This window comes from Osmerus mordax, chromosome 3 (assembly GCF_038355195.1).
Source record: "Osmerus mordax isolate fOsmMor3 chromosome 3, fOsmMor3.pri, whole genome shotgun sequence".
Taxonomy (NCBI): Eukaryota; Metazoa; Chordata; class Actinopteri; order Osmeriformes; family Osmeridae; genus Osmerus; species Osmerus mordax.
Window position 1 is genome coordinate 18,593,424 of NC_090052.1, and position 12,575 is coordinate 18,605,998.

The following is a 12,575-nucleotide window of genomic DNA, read 5'->3' on the forward strand; positions in this document are numbered from 1 at the left end:
TTTCTAGAACAGAAAATAAGAGAGATCTTTCAGATATCAGTGTTGCAGTATTATACAGCAATTTCAAGACTGTTACTTCCTTACTTTCTGAAGGAAATGGTAGACTGGTTCAACGCCATCAGAGCTGCCAGGTTTCATTACCTACAGGTGGCCTTCCCAGGGGCGCACGATGCTGACGTAAGTTTCTCTCTCTCTTTTCACTCTTGTTCTCCCTGTGTCTCTCTTTCTCCACCTCACGCACCCTTTCTCTCTCTCTCTCTCTCTCTCTCTCTCTCTCTCTCTTTCTCTCTCTCTCTCTCTCTCTCTCTCTCTCTCTCTCTCTCTCTCTCTCTCTCTCTCTCTCTCTCTTTCTCTCTCATTCTCTCTTCCTCTCTCTCCATTTGGAACACGTGTTCAGTTCATTCTCTTTGTCCACTTGTCTAGTTGGTGCCAAAGCTAACAAGGAAGTATATTAAAGAAGGCTACATGGAGAAGACGGGTCCAAAGGTGAACCAGCTCTGGTATTACTTTGTGACAGGACTGAGAAGCCATGATCTTTATCAAGACGGATACTGACACAGTCATTATTTCCTATCATGGCACAAATATGGATTTCCCCAGTTTCATCTCAGTACATTTACAGAACCCGATACATGCCCACTTGCTTGATTTGCTTGTTACACAGTAATGTATTTTTACTGGCCCAGTTAATGGTCCTTATTAATAAAGTCATGATTTCCTTGCTAAATAAGTCGGGCATTATACCTATCTCCAACAGCACACGGAAGGCTTTAAGAAGAGGTGGTTCACCATGGACGACAGGAGACTCATGTATTTCAAAGACCCCTTGGTAAGATAGTTCTCCTTGGTCATTGCCAATAGGTGGCGGTATAACTCTATAACATCCTGGCCTTCTAAAAAATGTATTCTCTTTCATGGATAATGACTAATCCGTTATGACAAAGTGTATTGAGCAGAGGAAGACATTTAGGGAATTATATATAGAGCTTGAGTATTGTCTCTCCTCCCTCTCCTCCCTCTCCTCCCTCTCCTCTCCTCTCCTCCCCTCCTATCCCCCCCCTCCCCTCCACTCCCCTTTCCTCCTCTGCTATCCTCTGTTAGGATGCCTATGCCCGAGGTGAGGTGTTCATAGGCAGTGGAGAGAACAGCTACACCGTCCTCCCTGGCCTGCCCCCATTGACACAGGGCTACCACTGGCAGTTTGGCATCACCATAGTAACGCCTGACAGGAAGTTCCTGTTTGCGTGTGCGACCGAAGTGGATCAGAGGGAGTGGATGGCTGCCTTTCAGACTGTGATCAACAGACCCATGCTGCCTCAGGAGTATGCAGGTAATAGCAGGATACTAAAAGTAAGACCAGACTAGCTACAACTCTACAGCAAGGGAGTCAGGTGGCTGAGCGGTGAGTCGGGCTAGTAATCTGAAGGTTGCCAGTTCGATTCCCAGCCGTGCCAAATGACGTTGTGTCCTTGGGCAAGGCACTTCACCCTACTTGCTTCGGGGAGAATGTCCCTGTACTTACTGTAAGTCGCTCTGGATAAGAGCGTCTGCTAAATGACTAAATGTAATGTACAGCAAACTATAACTCTAGTGTCTTTTAACCTTGACTTGATGGGAACTCAACAATTGTATTAGATTAGTAATCTGTTAGTATTTATTTATTGATTTGATTGATTGTTGTGTCTTACTTTGTGGGTTTCAGTGGAGGCCCACTTTAAACACAAGCCCTAAAATGAGTCACATGCGTGACCTAAGGAGCAGAGAGAGGACTGGGAGGAGGAAGAGGAGGAAGAGGATGGACACCTATCCAGACAGACATGCCTTGGAGTCTCCAGGATAAAAGGAGTTCTGCGTATGTGTGTGTGTGACTACCTAAAGATAAACGAAGAGATTGAACCAGGATGGAAAGAGGCTGTAGAGATCATTGTTATTGGACCCTGCCAACCATAACCATAACCCTAGCCCTAACCAACCATACCCCTGAAACACACCACACACACACACACACACACACACACACAATCACACACACACACACACACACACACACACACACACACACACACACACACACACACACACACACACACACACACACACACACACACACAGAGCAGACTGAAGTCAGAAAGTAGTTGACTAGTTGAAAATACAGCACTTTGAGAGTTTTCTTCAGTCAGCCTGGACTGTGGGTGGGCTTAGAGGCTGCCATGACAGGCATGATCAATCAAGCACAGATTTCCGATGATACCACAGTCTCTATCCTGGTCTGTCCTTCAGGACTTGAAATCGACCTTCATTCCCTGACATACACTCAGCTCTTGAACGTCAGCTTTATTTCTCTGTGCTGCAAGTGTTTTTCTGATAAAGAGCTGTAAGAGCAACTGCTGGTCTGATTGTCCTGAACGCCCTGTCATTTTCTGTATCAGCTAACAAATGAAATTTCATACTGCTTGGAGTTGATAAAAGCACTTGGTTCAGACTAATCTTCATCCTCAGCTTGGGTCGGGAATCACATGTTTTAATGCCATAGTAACTCAGCTCACTGGTATATCCCAATCACCTTGGTCTCTGTTCGCAGACACAGATACTCTCATGAAGTGAGTACAAATGGAGAGACACCAAGGAACAAAATTCACGCAGTATGTATGCACTCTGTCACTGCATCACGGTGCAGATTTGATCATTCCTGAATCTATTTATGAAATCTATTTTAGAAAGCTTTTTTATGGTATTTACATTTAGTCATTTAGCAGACGCTCTTAGCTTCCAGTTCTGCCATGGAGGTCCCATGATGCTTTTTAAAATCAAATACAAATCACCTAAAGATTACTGTAAGTATGGGAGCACGCATGGCATAGTTGTAACTTGTCTTGTAATTGATTTTAGTACTGTACTGTTTTACCGGATCTGAATTCTTTGTGCCCATTTGTAATGTATGTAATGTATGCGTTGTGGGGTGACATGGTTGGTCGAAAATGGAACTGATGGAATTAATCCCTGTGTCAGATTCAGCTAGGACCACCTGCAGGTCACAATTGTTCTTTACACCTATCGCCTTGTGTCTGTTGTATATAGCACAACCATTTTCAGACTTGTCCATTTCTTTTCCCGTGCTATTGCCTTCTCTCACCAGCAGGGAGAGCCTCCATACAAGTCAACATTTTAAACTAACTAAGTGACATACGTAGGAATTAACTGGATGTTTCCGGAAGCATTCTAACTCACACATGATCAGAGCGACGATGCACAAGGAGAGCTCATGTTGTAAATGACTGGTGTCTTTCCATGTCATGATTGTGATGAACAGTGAAACATGACATTACACTTTGGATGAAGAGGTCCTTATAACCTTTATTGTATTTTACTTAAATTCACAAGAAAGTTTGGTTGCACACTGAAAAGTAGTAAACATGAACTTCATGAAGGGAGCGATACATTGTCTGGACATCTAGTTTGAAGTGGCAAAAGATCATGTAAATACTGTACATTTAATATTGTTTTTATGCGTGTTGATGGTAATAAAGTAAAGCAAATCAGAGCAAGTACCTGACTTTGACAACACTTGAGAAACACACATTACCAATGCATGACAATCTATGATTTCCAATCAATCAAAAGGTAAGACAAATAATCCTTGCAAATTTCCCTAGATTGTTATTGTTAAAATCCATGATAGGGATAAAACATTTAAAGACAACAAACACAATATTTACAAACACCATAGCCATATACTTTTTTTAGAAAAAGTAAGCAGAGATATCAATGAATATATTAAACAATACTGAAGCTTTGACAATAACTATTTCAAAAGGTAATTGGTTTCCATTCCTTGTTGTTGTGTTTTTATTACCAGTTACTGTACAACACTTCTATTCTAACCAAAGGCTTTAGTAAGTCATGTGCTTTCGGTTCTTTACAGGTTCCTAACTTCCTCTTCAAGCCATATACATCTAAACCACTACTAGAAATATATGGAAAAAAGTATAGAATTCCCCTAATAAAACAGTCATACACTGCCAGAGGCTGCAAAAAAACATCCTACATATATCCTACATATTGTTAGTGAAAATGATAGCTGTATTGATTCAAAAATATGCATACACCCGTAAGCCTTCATAAAACTTAAAACATTACATATTTCTCAAATATTATCAGCCGTATGACTGGACAAGAGACAGCAACTCTGCAAGGTATAGTTGAGGGGCCTCTAGTGATGTCACAGGAGATCTGCCATCATCATCATCCCCAGTCATCATCCCCAGTCATCATCATCCTCAGTCATCCTCATCCCCAGTCATCATCATCCCCAGTCATCCTCATCCCCAGTCATCATCCCCAGTCATCATCATCCCCAGTCATCATCCCCAGTCATCATCATCCCCAGTCATCATCATCCCCAGTCATCTCCAGAAGGATGAGGCTCTAAGACTCCACCTTTAGAACTGAACTCCACAGTAATACAAATATCTAAAAAGAACCCTTTTTACCGTTATGTAGAAATAATACCATCAGTCACATATAAATGCCTGGTAAATGAAAGAGATATTCTATATAAAGAGAATGCTGGTGAGTCGAAGGGGCTGAAGGAAACCTCCTACACTGAATAGGAGACGGTGTGGTATGTGAGATGGATGTTCACACAAGACAGTGACCAACACAAACACCACATTAGGATGCTATAGTGAGATACATTTGTACGTGCCAGTGGTCCATTTCTATGTTTCTAGGACACAGTATGTTTAAATCTGTCAACACACCCATGGGACCCTAATGTGTGGCATTATGAAATATTTGACTGGATTTGAAGAAGGAACAATGGTAAAGGGTTTTGGACTAGCATAACAGTAACAGTTGAGGGGTGATAGTGAGGGGTAAGAAGGCATGCTGGGGTCAAACTGAGCCATGGGGAATGGATGGAGTAGGGATCTTTTAAACCAGATGACTGTTTTAAACCTGTCAAACTACCTGTCTAAATTAGTTGAAAAGGGAGAAGGCTGTTTGAGGGGTGTTCGTACATTCACTGCTGTAGGAGGAGGTGGGTCACTGTGTAGGAGGAGGTGGGTCACTGTGGAGGAGGAGGTGGGTCACTGTGTAGGAGGAGGTGGGTCACTGTGGAGGAGGAGGTGGGTCACTGTGGAGGAGGGTCACTGTGGAGGAGGACGTGGGTCATTGTGGAGGAGGAGGTGGGTCACTGTGTAGGAGGAGGTGGGTCACTGTGGAGGAGGAGGTGGGTCACTGTGTAGGAGGAGGTGGGTCACTGTGGAGGAGGAGGTGGGTCACTGTGTAGGAGGAGGTGGGTCACTGTGGAGGAGGAGGTGGGTCACTGTGGAGGAGGAGGTGGGTCACTGTGGAGGAGGAGGTGGGTCACTGTGTAGGAGGAGGTGGGTCACTGTGGAGGAGGAGGTGGGTCACTGTGTAGGAGGAGGTGGGTCACTGTGGAGGAGGAGGTGGGTCATTGTGGAGGAGGTGGGTCATTGTGTAGGAGGAGGTGGGTCATTGTGTAGGAGGAGGTGGGTCATTGTGGAGGAGGAGGTGGGTTACTGTGTAGGAGGAGGTGGGTCACTGTGGAGGAGGAGGTGGGTCATTGTGGAGGAGGAGGTGGGTCATTGTGGAGGAGGAGGTGGGTTACTGTGGAAGAGGAGGTGGGTCACTGTGTAGGAGGGCTTCCCCAGAACACTGCGGGACGGGATTAAGTGAAGGGAGGAGGGACTGAGAAGGAATGTGTGATTTTCTCAGCGTTAAGCCACATCATTATTATAAAGAGATGCAACCTTTGGAGAGTTTACTGTTTGCCCGTTACATGTGATATGTACTGTCCACTAGGTAGCGCGTGGAGTATAATCAATGATGACATACAGCACTTAGATGTCACTGAGATGCTGTGGCTTTGGACATTACAGGATGGAGGGAGGGGAGGAGAGATGGGAACAATCTTCGCAGAGTTCTTCTCTTCTCACGTGGCTGGTTTCAGGTCGAATGATTTGACTAATGGAATCTTTCTAAAGAGTTCTCCAACTGTGATCAGAATTCCTTTGGATAAAAAGGGTACATCTTGAATATAAATATACATGAAATGAATTGGCCTAGTGCAAAAAGGACAGGATGGTCACAGACACACAGTATACCTCGCTGAATCCGTTCTCTCAGCTAATCTGACTCCTCATTTGTCTCACAAAGCAGTGACAGAGTTGTGATTCCATGAACTCTCTTGTTACACACACGTTCACACGCGCACACACACACACACACACACACACACACAGGATAACACGCAAACAAAACACGCTTTGGATAAAAGTATCTTCTAGATGAATAAAATAAGTAAAAGACAATGAGTAAAAGACACACACACACACACACACAAATACACATACCAGACTCACTCACACACCCACACAAACACATACTCGATGTGACCAACAAGATGTGAGTTTAGGTCCTGCAGCAGCCTGCACTCTTCATCTCTTTGTTGACGTAATCATGGAGCTTGAACTTGTCACTGGACTCCTTCATAGACCTGTGCTTCAGCTCTCTGATGGACAAGACAGGACAGGAAGGAGGGATGAGAGAGGAAAGGAATAGACATTTGTGTTAATATAAACACTGAGCGTGCGACCAGTTGAGTATGCATAAAGAGAAGCATCAGAAAAAGTCACAAAGTCTGTGAACTCTGATGACACATGGACGTATTAGACCTTCGGGAGTACGGTGATGTGTAAGATGACGCGTCTTCTTGCTGCGGTATTAAAGTAGCCCACCTCGCTGTGTAAGACTATACTCACTTGGCCACAGCGGTGAAGGCAAGCTCCACATTTAAGCCTGACTTGGCACTGGTCTCCATGTAGGGGACACCAAACTCCTACACAGACATGACAACAACAAACAGGAAACACATCTGTCTGAACATTGACCTGTGGCCTCTTGAGCCACATTGACTGACATATGCACTGTATTGTATATCCGCATGGGCTACAAGTTAGTACACAAACCACACCTCAACAGTCTAGACATAAATCTTGTCTTCCAAATGAATACAAATTAGAGCTGTTTATCTTGATCCCTCAGTACATGAATTCCAATATCCTTGATAACCAAGCAAGCTATTTTGGTAGAAAGGGACTTTGTCTTAAACCCCTAGTAATTACAAATCAAATGTGTTTTCACTCCTTTGCAGACATCAACACAGGCAGTGCCTGGAGAGAGTTATTGCCAGCTTAATGCTTTCAGCGCTATAGAGGGACCCTTTGTGATATCTGTGTTGCTGCCAGGGTTCCACTAGTGTGGGCAAGGGAATGAGAAACTGGTCTTGCAGATCCTTCAAAGCTCCAAACGTTATTTACACTTGTGTAAATAACGTTTGGAGTCGTTGTGAAGAAATCTGACAGTGTATTGCTCGGAAATATTGTTAACCTGGAAATATCATCCATCTTACGACCATAGAGGCTTTTTAATTCTTACTAAATGTAAGAAGTAAAATGAAACATCAGGCTACGTGTCATGATGGAGAAATACTCATATTTATTTACTAGCGTAGAGCATGTGATAAATCCAGCATTTTTTATTTTCTTTGTTTTGTATTATTGCAGATGGCGCAATAAAGGAACAGTTTAATCAATATCAATATCAGTCTGGCAATGAGTTTTCAAGGAGAGAGAGATGAATGAGAACGAGAGAGATGGCAGAAAGAGAGTGACATGGAGAGACAGAGAAACAGAGACAAAAAAAGGAAAAGAGCATGACTGAGAGAAACGCAGAGTGAGAAGGAACGGAGAGAGATGGAAGGAAGGAGAGTCAGACAGACGTCAGTTCTGTGCACATCCTTGCCCGATATTAAAGCCCTGCGTAGGAGATTAGCTATTCACCTTAGCCAGCTTTTCTCCATCCTCTCTCTTCACCACTCTTTCATGTGTGGAGTCCGCCTGGGGATACAGAGGAGACACACTTTAGATATACAGATGTGTTAGGCTGCATCAAAACAACTTTGTTAGCCAGGAGTAGATAGGATTGACTGTGGCCCCCGGACATATATATATATACTAAGGTGTACTAGACCTTAGGATATTTGGCTTAAAGCATGGTGGTTTATGTAGTCTGTTAAAGTAATTACCTAAGGCAAGAGGGTGCAGTAACAGGAAGAGGTTGTTAATCAGTCTAGCTCTCACAGTACACTGCAACTATACAGTAGGTGTACAGTGTGGGATGCTAAAAGCTAAAGTGCTCTGTAAACAGACCTTCCCACAAAGGCACTCTGCAACTTTTGTTGGCTATGTTATTTATGAAAATATCTTATTTCATTAAATTTAAATTAAACCTAATTTGAGCCTGCCAGCAAGCACAGCAAGCCCCAGAGCTCCATCATTAGAAGTTGTAGTCCTACGTTAACATTGTTGCAGCATACTTTTTTTAAACTCCAGGGGCCCATAAAGTTTATAATATAAGCTAAAAGTGTGACTAACTAAGGAGGAAAGGGTCTGCATTGGCATCCTAGTTGGAGACAAGGACAAACATCTGTTCTCAGCTCTGCTAGCATGTGGAAGAGATTTATTTATAGCTCTGGCCAATCTGTTGAGTCTATTCTGCATGTTGATCTGTTGAGCTGCTGTGCATGTTGGTGTTTAGTTCCCAGAGAGAGAGGAGCAGCTGAGTTAACAGTGATATTGTACAAGCTACAATATTCTACTAGCTACAGTATTGGTCTAAATGTGCATGGTAATAATTCAAATGTTGCTGTGTGTGTTGGTGAATAGTTAGGAGAGAGCGATAGAGAGAGAACATCCGAACACATTGGGTTATTGTACGGCATACTATAAATACCACCAACTATTCAATACAGACTCCACTGAAGGAAATAAAGCTGTTGCTTTGTCTGACTGTTAATTATCGTCTCGGGGTGATGAGCTGTTGTGTCTTGGTAATGAGTTGTTGTGTCTGGTCGAGTGACAGATGTGTTTCGGGTGGGAGGATTTTCCCAAGACGGCGCACCTTGTTGCCGAGCAGCATCAGAACCGCATCCTGTTGAGTGTACTCGTGGATCTCTGTCAGCCAGGCCTGAGGACGACAGGAGACACACGTGACCCAGAGGAAGACAGGAGACACACGTGACCCAGAGGAAGCCAGGAGACACACGTGACCCAGAGGAAGCCAGGAGACACACGTGACCCAGAGGAAGACAGGAGACACACGTGACCCAGAGGAAGACAGGAGACACACGTGACCCAGAGGAAGCCAGGAGACACACGTGACCCAGAGGAAGACAGGAGACACACGTGACCCAGAGGAAGCCAGGAGACACACGTGACCCAGAGGAAGACAGGAGACACACGTGACCCAGAGGAAGCCAGGAGACACACGTGACCCAGAGGAAGCCAAAACAGAACGCAGAAGAGAAGGGGGATAGGAGGGGGACCAGTAAGAAACCATATTTCCAAAAAGGACAAAAAATAGGGACATTTTATGCACCAGAGATGAAAACACATCAGAGAGAGCAAGAAAGAAAGAAAGAAAGAAAGAAAGAAAGAAAGAAAGAAAGAGGGAGAGCTAAAGGGTAAGAAAAAACTAGAGATAAAAGAGAGTTTGGAGACTGTAAACAAAAAGGGAGCATCAGCAGCCTAATAAAAAGCTGCCTTCTTCAGCAGCCTTGCACAAGAAGGGGCGGGGAGGGGGATCAGGAGGCTTTATGATGCCTTAACACAGAGAAAGCCTGCACAATCATCACCTGGCAACGGGGGCCTGAATCAACACAGACAATAAGAACGTAAACAGCAAAAGCAACACCAACTTTGCAAAGCTGTCTGTCCAGGAGCAGAGACAACTCACCAAGGCCCCGTCTCCAGTAATAGTTTTAATCGACAAGGGCATAGATCGCGGCCCGGCTGCTAAAACAATATCCTTCATCTCAGCACTCGAGGCCAAAAGATTTACCATGCTTAATTACGACCCCTTGTGAAATACTCCACATTGCTTTCCTGACTGGCCAATAATCAATCTCTTTGTTGTGTTGCATGGCAGGTCCAAAGCGGTTTACTTCAAGTTAGGTCCGTTGTAATTACACACGGATATCGGGATGGCCGTAATGATTTAAGCCTTGCTCACATACAGTCAAGGTTGGACTGTGGAGTGTGTGGAGATGGAGGAGGCGCACACAGACACCATGGTGTGGGTTCTTTCTTTTTCCTCCATTAACCTTTATTTAACCAGGTTTGTCCAATTGAGATAAAAAAAATCTCTTGTACAAGAGAAACCTGGCGAAGAATGGCAGCATATCGATTTCAGAAATAACGACACACTCACATGAAGACAACAGACAAGCTCAAAGTGCACCGCATCGAAAGTGCAAAAAAAAATACAATCCTATTATCAATTAAAACAATTATTAAGACAATTAAGACAATTATCAATGGACTCGCATTCCATCGACTTTACAATTCCTTTAAATTCAGTTAGAATAACCAGGTCCTTACACTCATTCAGCAGGCTATTCCAAGCAGATGGCGCAGAAAACCTAAAGGCCTTCTTTCCTAACTTAGTCCGAATTTTAGAAACAGTCATAGGCATAGTGTCCTGAGACCGTGACCCATAAGTGCCATGTTTAGGGGACAGAAAGACAGATAAATACCAGTGGAATCTACCCAGAATGGCCTTATACATAATGTCATATGTATATTATAACATTAGATGTGTGTATGTGAGTCAGTGAAGGAGCGAGCATCTATGAGTGTGTGTGTGTGCCTTTGGGAGCCTGTTTGACAGCCTGTGTATTGAACAGAATTCACACAGATGAGATAGTGGGTGTAAGACAGCACAGAACTACATGTCCCACGTTGTCTCTCTTCCTAACAAGCGTCTCTGTCGATCCTCTGAGCCAGTTACGCAGTACACAGCAGCCTCTCTCAGTCCATCTCAGTCTCTAAGGGGCACAGAAATACCATTAACTTTGTTTTAATGCTGGGAGGTAATGAGGCAGGAGATGTGTCGTGATCGGAAAAGCCAGACTCTCGTTCTCTGAGTATGAGGCACTTTAGGCTGCTAATCACCCAGCGAAGACGAAGGTAAGGGGGAGGGGGCCATCCAGCCTTTCCCACCCAGGCTCCAGGCTACATCGGCAGGCAGGAGAAGACCTTCTGAGAGCATTAGACGACACTGATCCAGGATCAGTAACACAGTCACACTTGTAATGTTGGGTTGTGGGTCGTGTTTGTTTTTACAAGCCTTGTGAAAGATCAAGAGCCCATAATGATGATAGAATAGTTCTATCTGTTTTGCTGGAGGTGATCAGTAATAAATCACTGGTTCAAGGAACAAGCTGTTGGAAATCTACTTTGCCTCATGGACAAAACAAGCGTTGCTACACATGATGAATCAGACCCGCCCACACACAGACATACGCACACACATTTATGTACACACATACAAACACAAGTGTATTTAACAATATTGAGCTGTGAGATAGACGTGCCATCCATCGACAAGGCCAAAGGTTGTTGAATTGATCTATTTCCTTTATCAGGAGACATGTGAATGGGACAGCTGCGCTGTCACATCCCTCATCCACATAAACACCCTCTGTTCTGACAACAGACAAAGGAGCCATTGGTTCTACTTTACCTTGGGCAAGCACAATAACAGGGCATGACTGAGCAAGGGGTTTGTTTCCCTCACATTTGGCAATCTTTGATATACCACGGAGTGGTCGTTCTCTGGCAATCCTGAATGTAGGGGACCTTTATGAATCTTTTGTATTCGACCATTAGGTCTCCGATTTACTGGAATTAACTGCATCCTTCTGGACAGTTTGTCTGAAGTATCTCTCCTCCTAGCCTGCTGTTTAGGCGGCTAATGAACCATAGGCTGTGATTAGACAACCACAAGCTGTTTAGAGTCCCTGGAGCTTCATGGATAATTTACCCAGCATAGTCATCATGTCCAGGTGTCATCCCTGCCCCCATCTCTCCTGGGGAATTGGATTGCATCTTCATTTATGTAGAATCACTAGCATTATAGAGACACACTCAGGTAGAATGAAGAGACTCACTAAATGTCTGTCATATATCTTTCATATTGATGAGGTACGCTACCAGTCGCTCATCCACACACAGGTTGATTCCGGCTGGGCCAGAGAATGTTGAGAGGCTCTGATACCTGTTTTATGGTCGTACACATCACAATCACCTGCAGGTATTCTCTAAAGTGAGAAGTGCAGGAGGGCGGTAGGAGAGAAAGGCAGGATAAAAAGAGAGAAAGAGAGGGAGAAAGAAGGAGGTATAGAAAGAGCAGAGCGCGCAAGAGCGATACGGCAGATATAGGAGCGATGACGACAAAGCAGCATGAAAAAGAGAGAAATTGAGTGGGAGAGAGAGCAGGAAACAGCAAGAGAGAGAGAGAAACCGGAAGACAGGGAGACATAAATATATAGAGAAAAGGAGAAACACAGAGAGGACGAGAGAGAGAGACAGGGAGAGAGAGAGAGACAGAGAGAAAGAAAGAAAGAGAAAGAGAGAGACAGAGAGACAGAGAGAGAGGAGCAGAGGGTAGGAAGACAAGGAGAAAAGATAGAAGGGGAAAATGAACAGACG

At 44.1% G+C, this 12,575-nt stretch overlaps 2 protein-coding genes across 2 annotated transcripts in view; one reads left to right on the forward strand and one right to left on the reverse strand.

The window, feature by feature from the left end:
- The window catches only part of LOC136940547 (arf-GAP with dual PH domain-containing protein 1-like), a 10,883-nt gene extending 7,342 nt beyond the window's left edge, over positions 1 to 3,541 (forward strand). The window contains exons 5-10 of the mRNA XM_067232735.1: positions 8 to 177; positions 424 to 486; positions 758 to 829; positions 1,102 to 1,330; positions 1,703 to 1,858; positions 2,582 to 3,541. Coding sequence (XP_067088836.1) covers positions 8 to 177; positions 424 to 486; positions 758 to 829; positions 1,102 to 1,330; positions 1,703 to 1,731 — 563 coding nt within the window. The 3' untranslated portion in view covers positions 1,732 to 1,858; positions 2,582 to 3,541. The remainder of the gene's footprint in view (positions 1 to 7; positions 178 to 423; positions 487 to 757; positions 830 to 1,101; positions 1,331 to 1,702; positions 1,859 to 2,581) is intronic.
- Positions 3,542 to 5,709: 2,168 nt separating this feature from the next.
- LOC136939918 (ras-related protein Rab-26-like) overlaps positions 5,710 to 12,575 on the reverse strand; it is a 44,991-nt gene continuing 38,125 nt past the window's right edge. The window contains exons 6-9 of the mRNA XM_067232241.1: positions 8,986 to 9,051; positions 7,866 to 7,922; positions 6,786 to 6,862; positions 5,710 to 6,535 (exon numbers count right to left, since the gene is read on the reverse strand). Of these exons, the coding sequence (XP_067088342.1) occupies positions 6,436 to 6,535; positions 6,786 to 6,862; positions 7,866 to 7,922; positions 8,986 to 9,051 (300 nt within the window). The 3' untranslated portion in view covers positions 5,710 to 6,435. The remainder of the gene's footprint in view (positions 6,536 to 6,785; positions 6,863 to 7,865; positions 7,923 to 8,985; positions 9,052 to 12,575) is intronic.